Source organism: Ambystoma mexicanum, chromosome 3q, assembly GCF_040938575.1.
Source record: "Ambystoma mexicanum isolate Mex_15411 chromosome 3q, UKY_AmexF1_1, whole genome shotgun sequence".
Taxonomy (NCBI): domain Eukaryota; kingdom Metazoa; phylum Chordata; class Amphibia; order Caudata; family Ambystomatidae; genus Ambystoma; species Ambystoma mexicanum.
This window is the reverse complement of record NC_090926.1, coordinates 879,111,006-879,126,893: the sequence shown is the minus strand read 5'-3', so window position 1 is coordinate 879,126,893 and position 15,888 is coordinate 879,111,006. Positions and strand designations below refer to the sequence as shown.

The 15,888-nt window shown below is 43.1% G+C and overlaps 1 protein-coding gene across 2 annotated transcripts in view; it reads right to left on the bottom strand.

Moving 5' to 3' along the window:
- Positions 1-15,888, bottom strand: part of TEX2 (testis expressed 2) — a 1,181,730-nt gene that overhangs the window by 869,875 nt on the left and 295,967 nt on the right. For both annotated transcript variants that reach the window (XM_069654999.1, XM_069655000.1), the window contains exon 2: positions 4,273-5,920. In XM_069654999.1, coding sequence (XP_069511100.1) covers positions 4,273-5,895 — 1,623 coding nt within the window. In that variant the 5' untranslated portion in view covers positions 5,896-5,920. The remainder of the gene's footprint in view (positions 1-4,272; positions 5,921-15,888) is intronic.

The window sequence follows — 15,888 nt, the reverse complement described above, 5'->3', positions numbered from 1 at the left end:
GCCAAAGACAAAAATTCCACTCAGTTTGTTCCCTCCTAGAATGGCAGGCGAAGACCTCAGAAACAGCAAGCACACAGGAAATGGCAAAAAAGAACACAACCACCATTTTAGTAAAATGGTGGCTCTTCTGTGCATTACCAAGGCTGAATTAACAGCCTGTGAGTAATGAAGACTTAAAAGTCATAAAAGTAGTTAAACTGTCACCAGTCATTCAAGGAAACTTGCAATTGTAACAAAATGTTACCAGGTAAGTAAGAAAGGGAATACATTGTATCCCCCCAGCAGTCCAAATAAGGTGGTGTGTGCTGGCTCACTTATACAAAATGTAAAGGGGATGAAAACCCCTCTTTACTAATTGGGAACTGTAGTTCACCCAAGTACATGAAAGAGAAATTAACAGGGGAGCCCAAAGGAGTAACCCAGCCTAAACCCAAAAGTTGTAGGAAACTATAACTTCAACCATACACTATGGAGAGACATAAAAAGGTCACCCATGAAAAGAAAAAAAAAAGACTAGGTGAGAGGGGGGAAAAAGACTCCCCTTCACCTAGGTACAAGGTAAAATAGTCACCAAGTCCAAGCAAAAAGTTCTGGGGTTAACATAGGTTAGGAAGATTTATCATAAATATGAAAATCAGGTACAATGTCCTTTCATTGCCGGGATGTTTTTTCGCAGAGTTTTTTACCGCAGATTTTTTTAATGAAAAAAAACAAATCGACATTTTTAGGGGGGTTCGAAAAATATATATTTGGGGTTTGAGCGTTTGGGAACATATAAAAAATGAAAGGGTTGGGGACGCAGCCCCCCAAAAAGAAAATATAATTAGATGAGTTTTTCCGATAAAAAATCGGCAGAAAAAAAAACGCAAAAAAAATCCCACGATGAAATGACATGGAACCGAAAATCTTACCTAATAGTGCCTAAACATCGGAAGTAATGCTTTGCCGTTCTCCCATATGCTGTTTTAATCTGCCCACAATACTGTCCTGCGGACTAAGGCCTCAGAGAGGTTTTGGTGCTGTAGATGTTGTGGATGTCAAAGAGGTTGTGGCTGCTAGAGTGGGTTTACCCCCATGTCCTCGTCCACCAGGAGGAAATCTCCTCTGGCCCCTTTGTGAGGTTTCGCTTCTTGTCCTACCAACGGAGGAATAGTAACAAAAAGAACAACCCCATCAACTCTCGGAGGTCGCTTGTGCCTGCTGCGGTTGACATATCACTGTACTCGGGGACTTAGCCGCTGCCTTAGAGGACTGAAGCTTCTCCAAACTCTCATCGGTCTTAAGGTCAAATAGCGGAAAGACATCAAAGGGCATATCTAGCAGTCTTGTTTGAACATCTGGAACAAAACTAGATCTAGGCAACCAAGCAAACCTTTTGAGACAGTGCTTGCTGCCATCACCCAACTGACACTATCTACAGAGTCCAAACCAGACTAATGACTGGCACAGCGCATCCTTGAAAACCTTGATGATGTTAAGGAAACCTTCCCCTTTCCTCACCTTCGGGAACATGCCATTGCAGCTACCTTCCACAAAGTAAATGTGTACTTTGCTAAATTACATGTGGCATGAATGGACTTCCAAGCCATACTACTTGCTGAAAACATTCTCTTCCCTAATGCGTCAAATTTCTTGTCATACCTATCCGGAGGCATCGTAGGGTAAGTAGCTGCCCTAGAGGCAGAAGTAGCTGCCTGAACCACTAGACTTTCATTATTAGGGTGTTTTGATAATAAGTCAGGATCCACAGCAGAGGGCCTGTACTTCCTTATGAAGTCCTTATTAACAGTTGGAGTAGTGTCGTGATTCTTCCAATACCCCCAGACCAGGTATTCCATCACTTTACCCATGACAGACCTGTATGATGCATCTGCATGTGCAGAAGGATCTGGGGTGGCAATATCAACCTCGGGAGAGGTATCAAGCCCACTACCATCCTTCATGGAATCTACAAGGTGCTGTAATCTGGACTCTTCTCCTCAGGCACATGGGAGTTCCAAACTCCAGGTCAAACCCTGGGGATAATGATGATGATGATGATGATGGAGGCGTCTTTGGGAGTAGAGGCCCAGACTAACTACCTTTATAAAAACAATGCATATTACATTTGTCTCTTGAGAGCCATCCTCCCGCTCCTCAGTGAGAAGAACACGGCCACTATTGCCAGGGCCACTTTTTTGTCGCGCCTGGATTATGGTAATTCACTGATGCTGGGTGCTACCAAGAAAGGCATCGAGAAATGCCAGATAATGGAGAACAACGCGGTACGCATGGTCAAAGGGATTAACAGAAGAAACCATGTGACCGGAGGAAGGAGAGCACTTCACTGGCTCAGGATTGAAGATGGAATCCTTTTCAAGGCCATGACGCTAGTTCACAGATGCCTGCACGGGGAGGCACCGGCGTATCTCAGGATTAAGTTCATAAGATACACTCCCAACAGACCACTGAGGTCTGAAGCACATGGCAGGTTTCAGGTGCCACCAGTGAATCAAGCGATGGGTGCTGGAAGATCATTCCCAGTCTGGGCGGTTCAGCAGTGGAACAAGCTTCCTGGCTATCTGCCTTGAACCTAATTATAGAATCTTCAGGGCGCACCTTAAGGCCCACCTTTTCAAATTAAAAAAAAATAAATAAAAATAACCTCCAAATAGACAGTAGTTGATCTAGTATCTTTTGTTTGTCCGTCCTGTGTCCTGGTATCATGTTACTGCGCCCTGATGCCCGCAGGCTTTCGGCGCATTACAAACGCATAAGTAAGTAAATGGAGGACTATCTTGTATTCCCCTCCTCCTCAAAAATCGCACCCATGGACTTAAAGTCCTTTCTTTCAAGAGGTCTGTAATCGTTCCACAAATACGTCAAAGACACTGATGGCTTCAATTTTGACGGTTTCGGCGTGGAAGGAGTTACCAAAACCTCCCTCAAAGGCAGTGTGGAGGCTTAGGATTCAGTACGTCTCGAACCTTCAAGACTCTCGACACTTCGAGGAAGCTTTGCTTTCTTGCCCCAGCTCATAGGCGCACAAGCAGAAACTTCAACTGTCCGCTTAACGTGGCACGATGGGGTCTGAAAGCCTTCTTCGGCTCTTTTGAAGAGGCAGAAAGGGCTGCCTTCTCAAACACCATCAATTGAAGGCGAAAATCCTCCCGTTCGGCTTTGGATGCTAACTTACTTGGAAAACGTCGCTGTTTTGTATCGGGTGAGGAGCCCGGAAGAAGAAGTGCGAGATCTAGGACACCTCTTCTGAAACTTTTTATGGGAGGTTGACGATGACGATGTCTCGTCGGAGGACCTTTTCTTGGATGGAGTAGTAGAAGGAGACTCCGAGCATCCCCTTCCTCTTCTTCAAGGCCTTAACGGTCATTGACTGGCAAGAACCGCAATCATCGTCCTTTTGATCGGTTCCAAGACATCAAAGACATATCCAATGCGGATCGGTGAAAGACATCTTCGACCCGCAATCACTACATCTTTTAAACCCGGTCTTTGGAGTAGACATCTTCCAAGATTAGTATCAACGTAATATGAAAAAAAACACAGAGGCGATTTTGAACCGTTCCAAAGCGTGCTGATCATGCAGAAAAATTTAACTGAGGCAACGGATGCGGTGCATGCTACTTATACCAGTGTAGAAGTCATAGTCAGGAGCACGATGGAAGCCGCTGAGGGACATCTAGTCGACTAAGCCACTGCACCCTCTTCTGAGAAAGTTTTCCGAAGCTGCAAGCAGGATATCCGAGAATATCAAAGATGAGGAAACCGTAGGAGTACACAATCCATTAGAAATGTTGGTTCCATTTTTTCTTGATCAAGCTAGGTATTTCAATTTTTACTTATATTGGATATTGCGTATAGGTTTGTGTGCCCTATTGATATGCATCAGCAAAAAATAATATAATAGCAAATGGCGATACATTTTATATGCAAACACAAACACAAACATGTTTGGTGGCCCTAAACCAAATTACTTTCCAATATGTTAATAATGTGGATAAAGAATATCACAGTCTACGAAAACCTAAATGTGTTGCTATCATTTTAGCAATAGCAAGCAATAAACTTTTCCTGATGATATTTTAGTTGAGCAATTTCTCTAGTAAAAGGATGGGACTACTAAAATCCAACTTTACATTATTATTGAGAGAATAAATTTAAAAGAACGACTATTCAAGATCTTTACATTTCAGATACAGCACACATTCAAGCCTCATTGACCTTTACTTATCCTTTCCAACTACTTAAGTTATGATGGTTCCTGTAAAAACTCACCTTCAAAATTTCCGGTTCCTTGATCTCAAGAGATTCTAGGTTCCAGTGGGTTTTGTGTAATTTCTGATTTCTATGATCACGTAGAGGCGGAGTAAAAAGCCATATCACACAGACAGCAATCATAAATCCAATGGCAGCACCTAACAATAATCCGCTTATGTAACTAGGTAGAGGAAGAATAATGTAGCCATAGATAAACATTGTAAAAAAGAACAATGTCATGCCAGGAACTTCAGGCAGCTCTACATGCTCTTCACTTTCATCATCACTATCAGTGCCAATGTCATCTGGACTTGTTGGCTTGGAAAGGATTTCTAGAGGTTGGGCGGTATTACTTTCATCCACAACATCAAAATAAAAGTCTTCGGGATAAAGTTCACAAAACTCCTCATCCTCCTTGCTTGCCAAAGCAGACAATGAGCATTTCTCCAACACCATCAAAGGCGTCTTAAAATTGGCTTCCTTCATGCTTGAACATGGCACACTTTTTGAGTCTCCGTTTTTCAACTGATCGCCTGATGTTGTAGTCTTATTTTTGAGAGTGGATGCACCTGCAGGACAGTCCCCTTCAGAGTCACATTCCTCCTCTTTGATGCTGTAGTTGTTATTGTTTTCCGAAGGTCCATTTAAACTGGAAAGGCTGGAAAGCTCTGAAGCACTTGATGATAAGGCTTTGGACCGATAACTGCTGGATTCGTCACCCATTATTTTGCTCAAAAGCTGTAGAGGTTCATAGATCACTTCCGAAAGGCGTCGTTTAGTGTCTTCAATTCGGGCTTCAACTTCAGTTACTTTAAAAAATGAGCGTGCATCAGAGGGGGAGGTTATTGGGGATGAAGGGGCAGTTTTGGAATCCCCACCAGTAATTCTGGGCTGAGTAAACTGTTTAAACAAGTGCAAGTTCAATTTCGAATCCGGTGGTTTGAAGGTCACAGTTTCCGAGTCCTGCTTAGAAGTGTCAGTGGACAAGGATTTGACCAGAGATTTCATAATGTGTCTATGCCTTGAAGGAGGGGTGGATTCTCGAGGTTCTACATCGGTTGAAAGGGATTTGACTAAACTCATAGAATGCTTTGCACTGGCGATGGGTGAAGCTGATGCACTTGATGATAAAATAATGGCCCTGGATGGGGAGACTGTCGAAGAGGGGCTTGTCAACTGTTCTGTGGGTGACGAAACTGCTGATGAAGCAGGTAAAGGCGACGATTGTGATGAAGATGACAGAACTAATGGCACTGCACTAAATACTTTGGACAATGAAGATGACTCCAATGGCTTAACAATGTTCATGGTTGGCGCAACTGCTGATGGAGACGTCAGAGATGTAGAATCTTCAACTGCCATGCCAGACGAGGTAGCGAGAACAGATAGAGGGGTGGTGGGCCCGACATAAAAGTCTTCCTTGGCTTCAGTTGCAGTTACAATGCTTTGGTCATCCACCTCCTCCTCATCAAGAGTTTCTCTCAACTCCTCTTCCTCCTCTTCTTCCTCCTTCCCAAAAGCCGAGAAGTGAATGGTGATGGTTTCTCTGGAAACCGATCGCTGGACCTGTACTTTTGGGGCAGCCTGCTTGGAGGATGTTGGACCCTTTTTCTCTGCATGGCTACTGTTCAGACTTGTCATTGCAGTCCTAAAGGTGTGTCAGGATCTGTAAAAAATAAAAATAAATACGGAAGTGAGCATGAAGGGTGGTATTTACATAAAGAAGGCATTTAATTCATTGATATTATTTTCCAAGAAGGCCTTTAGTTACATGGCAGTGCAAACACATTATCTAAATTGTATTACAACACTAGTTGTTTTGTAATGTGTGTTCTTTACAGTGATATGTACATCTTCCTAAAGTAGTAATATCAGGTATTTATATAGTGCTTCATGCTGAATGCTCAACATGGCAAGAAACAAAAGAAATACAGACTTATGTAATGTAACAATGCGTCATTTGCAACAAAACTATTTCAATTCAATTCCATAGAGACGGTTGATGCTTCATTCAATCGACTAAGCCGAAGGGTTGCAGGGATGTGAGATGAGAGGGGGCTGTGTGGGGGTCTCAAGTGGAGGGTTCTACAGTGAATTCATGTTCGCAGATTTCCCTGCTCTATGGACATTTTTGAGGGTCTGATAAGCGAGGCATATGAGATATATGGTGTTTATGTTATGGGGAACCTTTTCTTACCCATGTGATCTTATGTACTTGCGTCAACCTTGCAAGGTACCCAGGTATAGAGGGAAGATTCTCTTTTCACACAGATTGCCCCCACCCCATAGTCTTGATTACACACAACCTTGCAGTGTTACAAGGAGAGGTTAAAATAAATGAGTACACATGCATATTACAGATACAAATGGTGAGCTATATTGATCTCCAATACCATAGCTGCATCCCTAAAACTATCTCCACATTCAGTGTAATGAGACCATCAAAGGGCTAACGAATATCTATCAACATCAAACATGGCCCCTCCCCCCTTAGGCAGCTGCACACAAAGGAAAGTTAGTTCTACAGCAATTTCAAAATCCTTTACTGCAATGCGCAAGCATTCTGACTGTTTTTAAACTCCATTTGAAACTCTAAAGCCAGTGAGTGCAAACGATAAACATATTTAACATGTTCTCCCTCTCAGAGGACGAAACGGGTTAACATATTTGATGGTCTATGGGTCAAATATGTTGACACGGCCCACATTCTGTAGCCTTGTCAGAAAGGTTTTAGATGCATTTTAAAAATCATCGGATTACTACAACCGACGAGTCAGTCGCAAATCTCTTTATGCTGCCGAATTGTAGGAACTGCGGGAACGCCAATTTTGATGGTTTTTAAATAATTTGATGCTACATTAAAAGAAGATTTGCCTACCTACCGAATCCGACTGCTTGTGGTGAATACTAAATGCTTCAGGGAGTGCAACTCAACACCTGTTGTCAACCGGAGTATGCAAGGCGCAAGACAGACCCCCGTTCAGAAAGGCGTGGGCCAAGGGAGTCCTATCAGAGCTGTCAGAAGCTCAGGATCTGACAACAGAAGAAGTTGCAGCGGCAGTGGGTTAAGTGTATGAGCCGGTAGACACCCGTGAGTTGGCTGTCATTTGGTGACCCCCGGGGTGCTCTGCAGTAAACCACTGACCGCTCACAAATATTTTGAATACCGAACTAATGAAAGAAAGCATTGTTGGCGTGATATTCATATTGAAAGAAAGCGAGAAGGGAAAGTGTATAACTATCAATGTCAAAGTAAAGAGGGGGCAATATTGAACCAATAAATTCACTATCATTGCCAAAGTAAAGAGGGGGCAAGATTAGATTTGAGCAAGACAACAACCCGCATTGCCCAAGCCAAAGAAGGGCAATTATAACTGAAAGAGGAAATCATTTTCACAAAGAGAGAAACTGGATTAAGACACATTACCAGCAGTCAACTGTTGTTAAAGCAGACACTCAAAGGTGCCAGGAGAGAAGCCCTCCTTGTAGGAAGTATCAACGGGGAGAGGAACTCAACCAGCATTGCATGTGGCAAACATATCAGTGGAACTAACAGCATAAATGTGTATTGTATCCTTGTAGAAGTAGTTGTGAATTTCGATGTTGTTTAAAGTCAAAGACTTTTCTAAATTTTGAAGCAAGCCTCACCCCAGGGTACTTGTCGTAGTGCTAGGAGTTTTCATCCTGTCAGGCGAGTATACCAGGAAAGGGATCATTAGTGGTAGTCCTGGCAGATTAGCAGACCAGCAAGAAAATACTGAAGTACTGCATTGTGGTGGAAAGAAAGTGGCAAGTCCACTACTGTGTTTATGATGAACTGTTGTACAACCATCCTGACAAAACATTGTTGTTGATGAATACGAAATGTGAAAGTAGCTGTTCTTCAAAGAGGATAGGTTTATATTGAAATAATGACTGGAGGTGTGAAGACAAAGTCTTTCTGGTTTCGTGGAAACTTGGTCAATTATTTTGATGAGTGATAAATCGTGTTTAGCCGTAGGACAAATGCCAAGTGAAAGACTTGTGGAATGAAAGAAACTATGTTGCCTTTGGAACAGAACTTGGCTATTGGAAAGAACGTTATTGATTTAAACTTTGATCTGGAAAATCCTGCATTTATCTATGGGAAGGGGACACAACCCTGGTTATAAGGATACATGGTTATAAAGTTTGTTTGAATACAACTGTTATTTTGTTGAAATTGAATGGCCACAGGATACCTGTACGATTTTATTATATGTATAAATGTGAGGGACAGATTCCTTTTATTAGTGTTTTCCTTTTTGTCTGAGTTTAAATAGCCAGGGAAATAAACTTTAGGTTAGGGAAAGCAAGGCGTTTATCATGGTTACTTGTGAAAAACCTATCTACTTGTCTGCCTCGCCTTTCCGACCCCTCACAGCGCAAGTGGATCAAAGACTACATCAAAGAACACCCGACAATTCACAGTAGATAACAGAATGTGAATCTTTGATGAAGTGGTCACAAAAGACCAAAAAAGATTTAGAACTGATACAAGTTTAGGAATTAAGTGAAATCTAACATATGAAGATAGAGACATAATCAAACAATTAAACGAGGATGAACCAAATGTGATTAAACCTTCAGAAAAGGGGGGACATTCTAAACGAAGACAGCACAATGAAATTGGGACGTATACGGACAAATAAATCAAAAGACTGTTATGACTCTCTAACGTACAACTCAATGGAAGAGGAAAACACAATGAACTGCTGCTGTGCCAGCAGGACATGGCATTTGCTAACGACCGTCCACAACTGTGCCAAGGGCTGACTACAATTGCCTAGCTAATATCACCAACATCTCACCTTTAGCCTGGACAGACCACTACTTGGTATCGTTCACACTCTACTAACCGACCCCCACCCCCACCCCCACTCACCAGTAGGGCCCCACCGACACTCACACGAAATAAAAAGAGCATCACTGTTGAAAGCCTCATCCCGAACTTACTTCCCACACTAAGCACACTTCCTGACAACTTGGACCCTGAGACCCTGGTCGACGAATATAATAAAATCATGTCCACTTCATTGGATTTAATCGCTCCCCTTAAACTCAGATCAAGTAAGCTCAAAACACATCTGAACAAATGGTATACACCATTCCTCAAAAATCTCAGACAGCAAAAAAGAAATTGTGAAGCCACTTGGAAAAAATACCCCTCAGCACCCAACAAACTCAGACTAACCAAACTAGCAACCCTCTACAAAAAAGAAATCTACCTTGCCAAACGATCTTCCTTTGACTCCCGCATAGACCAAGCAAAATCTAACATGAAGGAACTATTCGCTATTCTGAAAGAAGTAGAAACTCCTATTGCACCACCGGATACCTGTATCAAAGATAAAAACTGGTGCTCAGAAATTCAAAAGGCCTTAGCTAACAAGATCACCACACTACAAAATAAAATCTCCTGCAAAAAAGCCTCCCTGAATGACACTCCCACCCCCAAATCACTTGAGAAGCCCACTTCAAGGGAAACTACTCGCTTTAAATTCTCTAAAGTGACTATACTCGAAGTTGAAAAAATTATCCTGTCACTAAAACCTTCCAACTGTCAGGGCGATCTGTGTCCTGCACAGCTTATTAAAGATGCAGGCCGTGACCTCTCCCCTTTTATCACAAAATTAATCAACGCCTCCTTCTCCACTGGCTCCATCCCCACTAACTAACCTAAAACAATCTTTTTTTGGTGTTGGCATTACTAAAAAAACCTACACTCGACCCAGCCATACCCACAAACTATAGGCCTATAACAACTGTGCCCTTTCTTCTAAAAATATTGGATAAGGTCGCATACGTGCAAATTCAGAAGTATCTGGAAGAACACCACCTACTCGGAGCCAGGCAATCAGGCTTCCGTCCCCAACATGGGACCGAGACCGCCCTCATCGACCTTAAAGCCCAGATTGACAAGCTTAGAGATAATGGGTAAGCTGACCTACTCCTCCTTCTAGACTTCTCTGCAGCATTCAACCTAGTCGACCACTCCATCTTATGGACCCACTTACATACATCAGCCCATTTCTCTGCTGAGGCCATTACATGGATTAGATCATTCCTCAACGGCAGAACTATGAGGGTTTTTTTTTTACCTACAGCTGCAGCTGCAGCAGATCCCATCCCCATCACCTGTGGCGTGCCACAGTGCTCCTGCGTCTCTCCCACCTTGTACAACCTATTTACCAAGCCCCTTTTCGATGATTTGGATCATCTCGGTATCACCTACACTAACTACGCGGATGATACCCAGATCCTCCTTCCACTTTTTGGAGATTATGGAAAGGATTTGGCCTTGGTGAATAGAGTGTACATCATCATCCAGGCATGGATGGCCACACATGTACTATGCCTGAATGATGATAAAACTGAACTTATAATTTTAGGCACTACCACCAGTTTGAAGAAACTGAGCTCCAACTACTGCTCCTTTATGAGTGATGGCAACTGCATTAAGGTGGGACAAGAGGTCAAAACCCTAGCTTTTTACCTGGACTCCACCTTCTCCTTCCACAGACAGGTGAAATCCCTAGCCTCATCAGCCTACACCTGTAAATTGATCCGTGCAGCCAAACACTTCCTGTCGGACTCTAGCTGCCTGACACTTGCCAGAGCCCTCATACTATCCCGTCTGGACTACTGCAACGCTCTCTATCTTGGGTCCACCAAAGCCATTACTAGCAAACTCCAAACCCTCCAGAATAACGCCCTTAGGGCGGCACTGGGCATCTCTAGAAGAGCGCATATCACAGCACATAATCAACAGAGCAACTGGCTCTCTGTCAATGACAAAATTCTCCTAAAGACTGCCTCACTAACGCACAAATCACTCAACAATGCCGCCCCATCCATCTTATCGACAGATTCCATAAACAGACCTCACTAAGACCAACAAGAACATTATATAAAGACTGCCTATCTGTTCCCAACTTTAAACGTTCCACCATAGGGGGTAATAGCTTCCCAGTTAAAGCAGCTAAACTGTGGAACTCCCTTCCACCACCCCTCAGAATGGACCTGCACTATCAGACCTTCTGAGCGAAGGTCATCTCATGGTTAAAAACGTAAGCCCCCTATCAAAGCCAACTGCCTAACCCATCAGACTCCTGTTTACTGTACCTAATGATGCCTTCTTGTACATATGTATATATTATTGATGCTATTACATGTTGTATATTTGGTTCTTTGTTGTAACCAAGTTTCGCAATCTCTTGTAAATGCTACGCACTGTTACCCGAGGGTATGACTGCGCATTACAAATAATAAACAAACAAACATGGTGGTCCTAGAGGTGAAAGACCTTCAATGCAGCCCTTTGACAATGGGAGGGCATGCAAAGGTTTGCAAAGCCCCATAGAGCAGGTAGCCAAATGTGTCCAGATATTTGTCTAAAACTGCTGCACAGTATACTACCCAGATAGGACATACCTTTGCCCTCCCCTGCAGTGGAGCAAGACTTGGGTGTTTGCCAGACAGTGCTCTTAGGTAGGGACCCAGGCCTGTGGACCCAAGATGGTTGCCAAACCCTTGGAGCTCGTCATCCATCAATCATTTTCTTGGGCTAGATTCATATACGGGGACAAAAAACGTGCAGGAATATGTATGTATTATTTGGGCCATTTCTGGCACTTAACAAAAGAAATGCTGGCAAGATGTTCAACAAATTAAAAAGGATGCAAGGTGAGACCATTGGCAAAATTAGGTTCAATGCTTCATGCCGATCTAACCAGCAATTTCTGCATTTAGAGAAAAAATTCCTAATGTTAATCTGAGTGTGATTTGTTATTTTTGGGACCTACTAGAACACTACCCCCTCTCCACTCTTGAGGGAAGTTTACAAAAATGCAGAAGTGGCTGAATATATTTTGGGGGAAACTTTGTGCAGATTGGTCAACAAAGTCTTAGGTTTTAAACCTCCAATAAACTGCTTTTACACAACAAAAAAAACAGAACTTCACTAACTATAGAGTGAATATTGCTGCTGTATATGGGAAATGGACTACAATCTTTGCTGCACTGTGTTCGTCGAAGGTCTCCAAGGAAGGTCTCATTGTGTATGTAGCTTGGGCCACAGGCACAGCTACCTTTGATATCCTGGTTAGTCCATATATGTACACGATCTACAGTAAGTACAGTCAATATTTAATTCCTGTAACTTCTTTAGTTATTAAAAGCATACTTTGATGCATTTTAGATTTCTTTTAAATAAAGCAGGACATCTTCATGTCGCACAATGCATCTAAAGTTGAGGTGTCGTTCTTCCCCCGCATGGGCTTCTTCTTAGACGAGCTCCTTGATGGCAGTCTCACCATATTGGTAGCGCTAGAGAATAAAACTGGCATGCAGTAAGGATCTATGGCATGGCCATAAATCGAGCAATCACAAACAGAAAAAATCCTCCTTGAAAAAATATTTAGCTTTATATAAATCCCTAGAATTTCTTTCAGTCGAATACTGACTCATACATGTTCACATAGCGTGTAAAATGTGCATATCAAGTGGCTAGTACTCTTTTCCAACCATTAAATCACACAGCTACCTTTTACATGTACCTCTAATGCTGGCTTAAACATGTAAACAAGGGAACAGCCTGGAGTTGGAGCCTTCCCTTACAAACACATCATTCATTCTGTGGCTTTGGGCTATATAGGCTGGGCTTCCTCCCTTAGGGATGCTAGATGTCTACCCTGTACTCCCAAACAAAATGGTAACGCCAAGTCTGAATGCAACTAGTGCTTGCGAAATAGGATTCTGCTCACGGACTACTAGAAGAACATTGTTAGTGAGGGAATTGCCAAATGTATTTTGGCACTCATTTCTGGTTAAAGTGTCCCATACAGGGGCCCAAAATCACATTTTCAAAAAGAAAATTCAACAGCTCTGCCAGACTCAGTGAGGCCGGGCAGTGAGAACATTTTCAGGAAGCTAGGCATTTCTTACCAGAACCTTTGAGTGAGGTGCAAGGATTTCAGAAAGTGGGATATGGTGAGTCAAAGATACCAAGTGTTGTGCGATTTTGCCACTTAGTGGTGGGCACCATCTGGTCCATCACTTGACTCAAATGGCCCGGCTGTCTTCTAAAATGTATACAAAGCCCTGCTTGCGATCAATGCACTAAGACAAGCAATAACACAATGAAGTCATTGCAGAGAGGCCCACCGGTTTCAATGTGTCTTTATGGCCCTACAGAGGATTAAACATGATCTACTGCTCCTTCCTGTCAGCATGTCGAATACGCGAACACAGTCCTGATATTATCTAGTAGAACATTTTAACAGGTCATTTAAAACCATGCCGCCTTTGAAGATATTTCTTCCTGGACCCTGAAGGGTCCATAAAAATACAAATCAGTGTAACCGTTACCAAGGCGATCACAGGACACTGCTCTGTTTTACAATACTAGCAGTTTAATATAAGTGATGGCAAATTAGTTTTCCCACTAAACAGAACAGGCCGTTGGTCGTACCACATGGGCTGACAATTATGTGCTTCATAATTGTCATAAGCACCTCGTTAGGGGGTGGGAGTAGGAAGTGGCGGCAGCCTCCCAGTCAATCAGAAAGAGTGAACCAGAGGCTTTACCTCATATTAAAGCCCCCGTTGCAAGCCTCCTCAGGAGAGGGAGGCTGCCATCTTCCCTGCCATGACAGCAGATAAGTGCTCACTGCGCTCCCCGAACCCTCCTTAGCCCCAATATGGCCCCACTTACATGCTGCTCCCTTCTCCCTCTGCAAAACCAGGAACACTCTATGTTTGTGGTGTTGCATAATATACAGATCCCCATGGCAGAGTGTAGGACCTGGCATTCAGCAACCTTCGGCCCACGCCCACCTGGTAGCTCTGGTGTCTTTTGGAGCCAAAGGTTAAAAAGTAGGTGCTGCACTCTATCACGGGGAGAAGGATGCCATATTGTATGCGATTATGTTCCCCATGATAAAGTGAAGGTGTGTGTTGAAGCCATGATATCTTGCATACTGTGGTAAATCTAGCAACATCGTCACCGATTCTCTGGAGGGAAGCTTCTCTTCCGTGTCCAGGGAAAGACAGAAGCTATCCGACTGACCCCGGGGTTGGCTATCTGCAGGAGGACCACATAGGGGGAGGACAATCTCCAGAGAGGCAGGAAAAAACAAACAAAATAAACCTTCAGATGTCATTCTTAAGGACACCCATGTGCCTTTGCAACATGCCTATATGGCTTATTGTGACACACCAAGAATTTGCAACAACCTTATTTACCCTCTCCCGCCTGTTTTATTTTAGTACTAAGGCGAGGAAGAGGGATGGAACAATGAGGATGACCAGAAGCAGTAAGAAAATGCTGCGTTCTAGACTTTGGAAAGTGTTAACTAATGCTGGGAAGTTTTAAACACACACCGCTGAACAGAATACGAGAGAGAGGAAGAGATTGCGCCGAAACTCAGCTTGCGCTGATGCTGGTTGGAACGCCAGCGGCAAACACAGTGTGGAAGGTAGCACAGAGGCTGGCGAGAACGGCATGCAGGCAGATCGGGACAAGAGAAGCTCTCTGCTTTATTGCTATAGGCAGCTGGAGCTGCCAGAAACAAAGGAAGATAAAGCGGGAGCCAAATGACTAACAGGACGCAACCCCAGTAAGTGAATCGAAGGAGAAGACGGAAGCACGCGAGCAACGCCAGAGCTCCCTGGTAAGCCCAGAGAGAGCAAGTGGATTACCGGAGTGCTTAATAGTGGGTGTCGCATATCGTTAACAGTGCAAGAAAGCCCAATTAAAGTAATTGGAGGAACTGATACACATACGAACACTGTTAAGGAAGGATTGGAGACCCAAATCTTGGAAAGAGAGATTGATACAAATACAAACAGTGTTAAGAACGGGTTGGTGACCCAATGCTTAGAAAGGGATAATGGCACGCATAGGACCAGTGTTAAGAAAGGGTCAATACCCAATTTTTTAAAAGAGGAGTTGAGACCAATTAGATCTTTGCTGAAGAAGAGTTGGTGACCTAATACTGGAAAAGCTTTATTTCTAGGATGAAAGAAAGAGTGGAGAATGGAAAAGCCCTGGCAGGATCGTGAACCAGGTTGTGAGTCTGGTACTCACACCCAGGAAAGGATATAAAGCCCTTGCAGGAGAGTAAATCAGGAGTAAGAAGAGAAGTAAATCTAAAACTGTGGAACAGTGGAAACGAAGACAAAAAGGGAAGACCCATACCCCTCGAAAGGATCAGTAATAAAGTTGCAATACCGTGGCAGGATAGTACACCGGGCTAAATTTACTTGATCAGGATAGTACACTGGGGTAAAAAGATGAACAGTCAAAGGAAAACGGAAGAACCATACTAATTCTAAAGTTAATTGAGATACAGAGTGAGATAAACTGAAGATTGATATGATATGATATGGCATTTATAACACGCCTATACACAAGTGTTTCAAGAGAACTGTCTATTTAAAGGAGACGTCCTCCTTCAACTATGATAAAGTGGCATTCAAACTACCAGAAGAAATTTAGGGAAAAGGGAAGACCCCTTTCCTGGTGGAACTTTAGTCCTTTATGTTTTGAACACTGAAAGAAAGCTACAAGTACCTAGCTTACAGTAATCCCCTTTTTCACACCTTATATTGAGT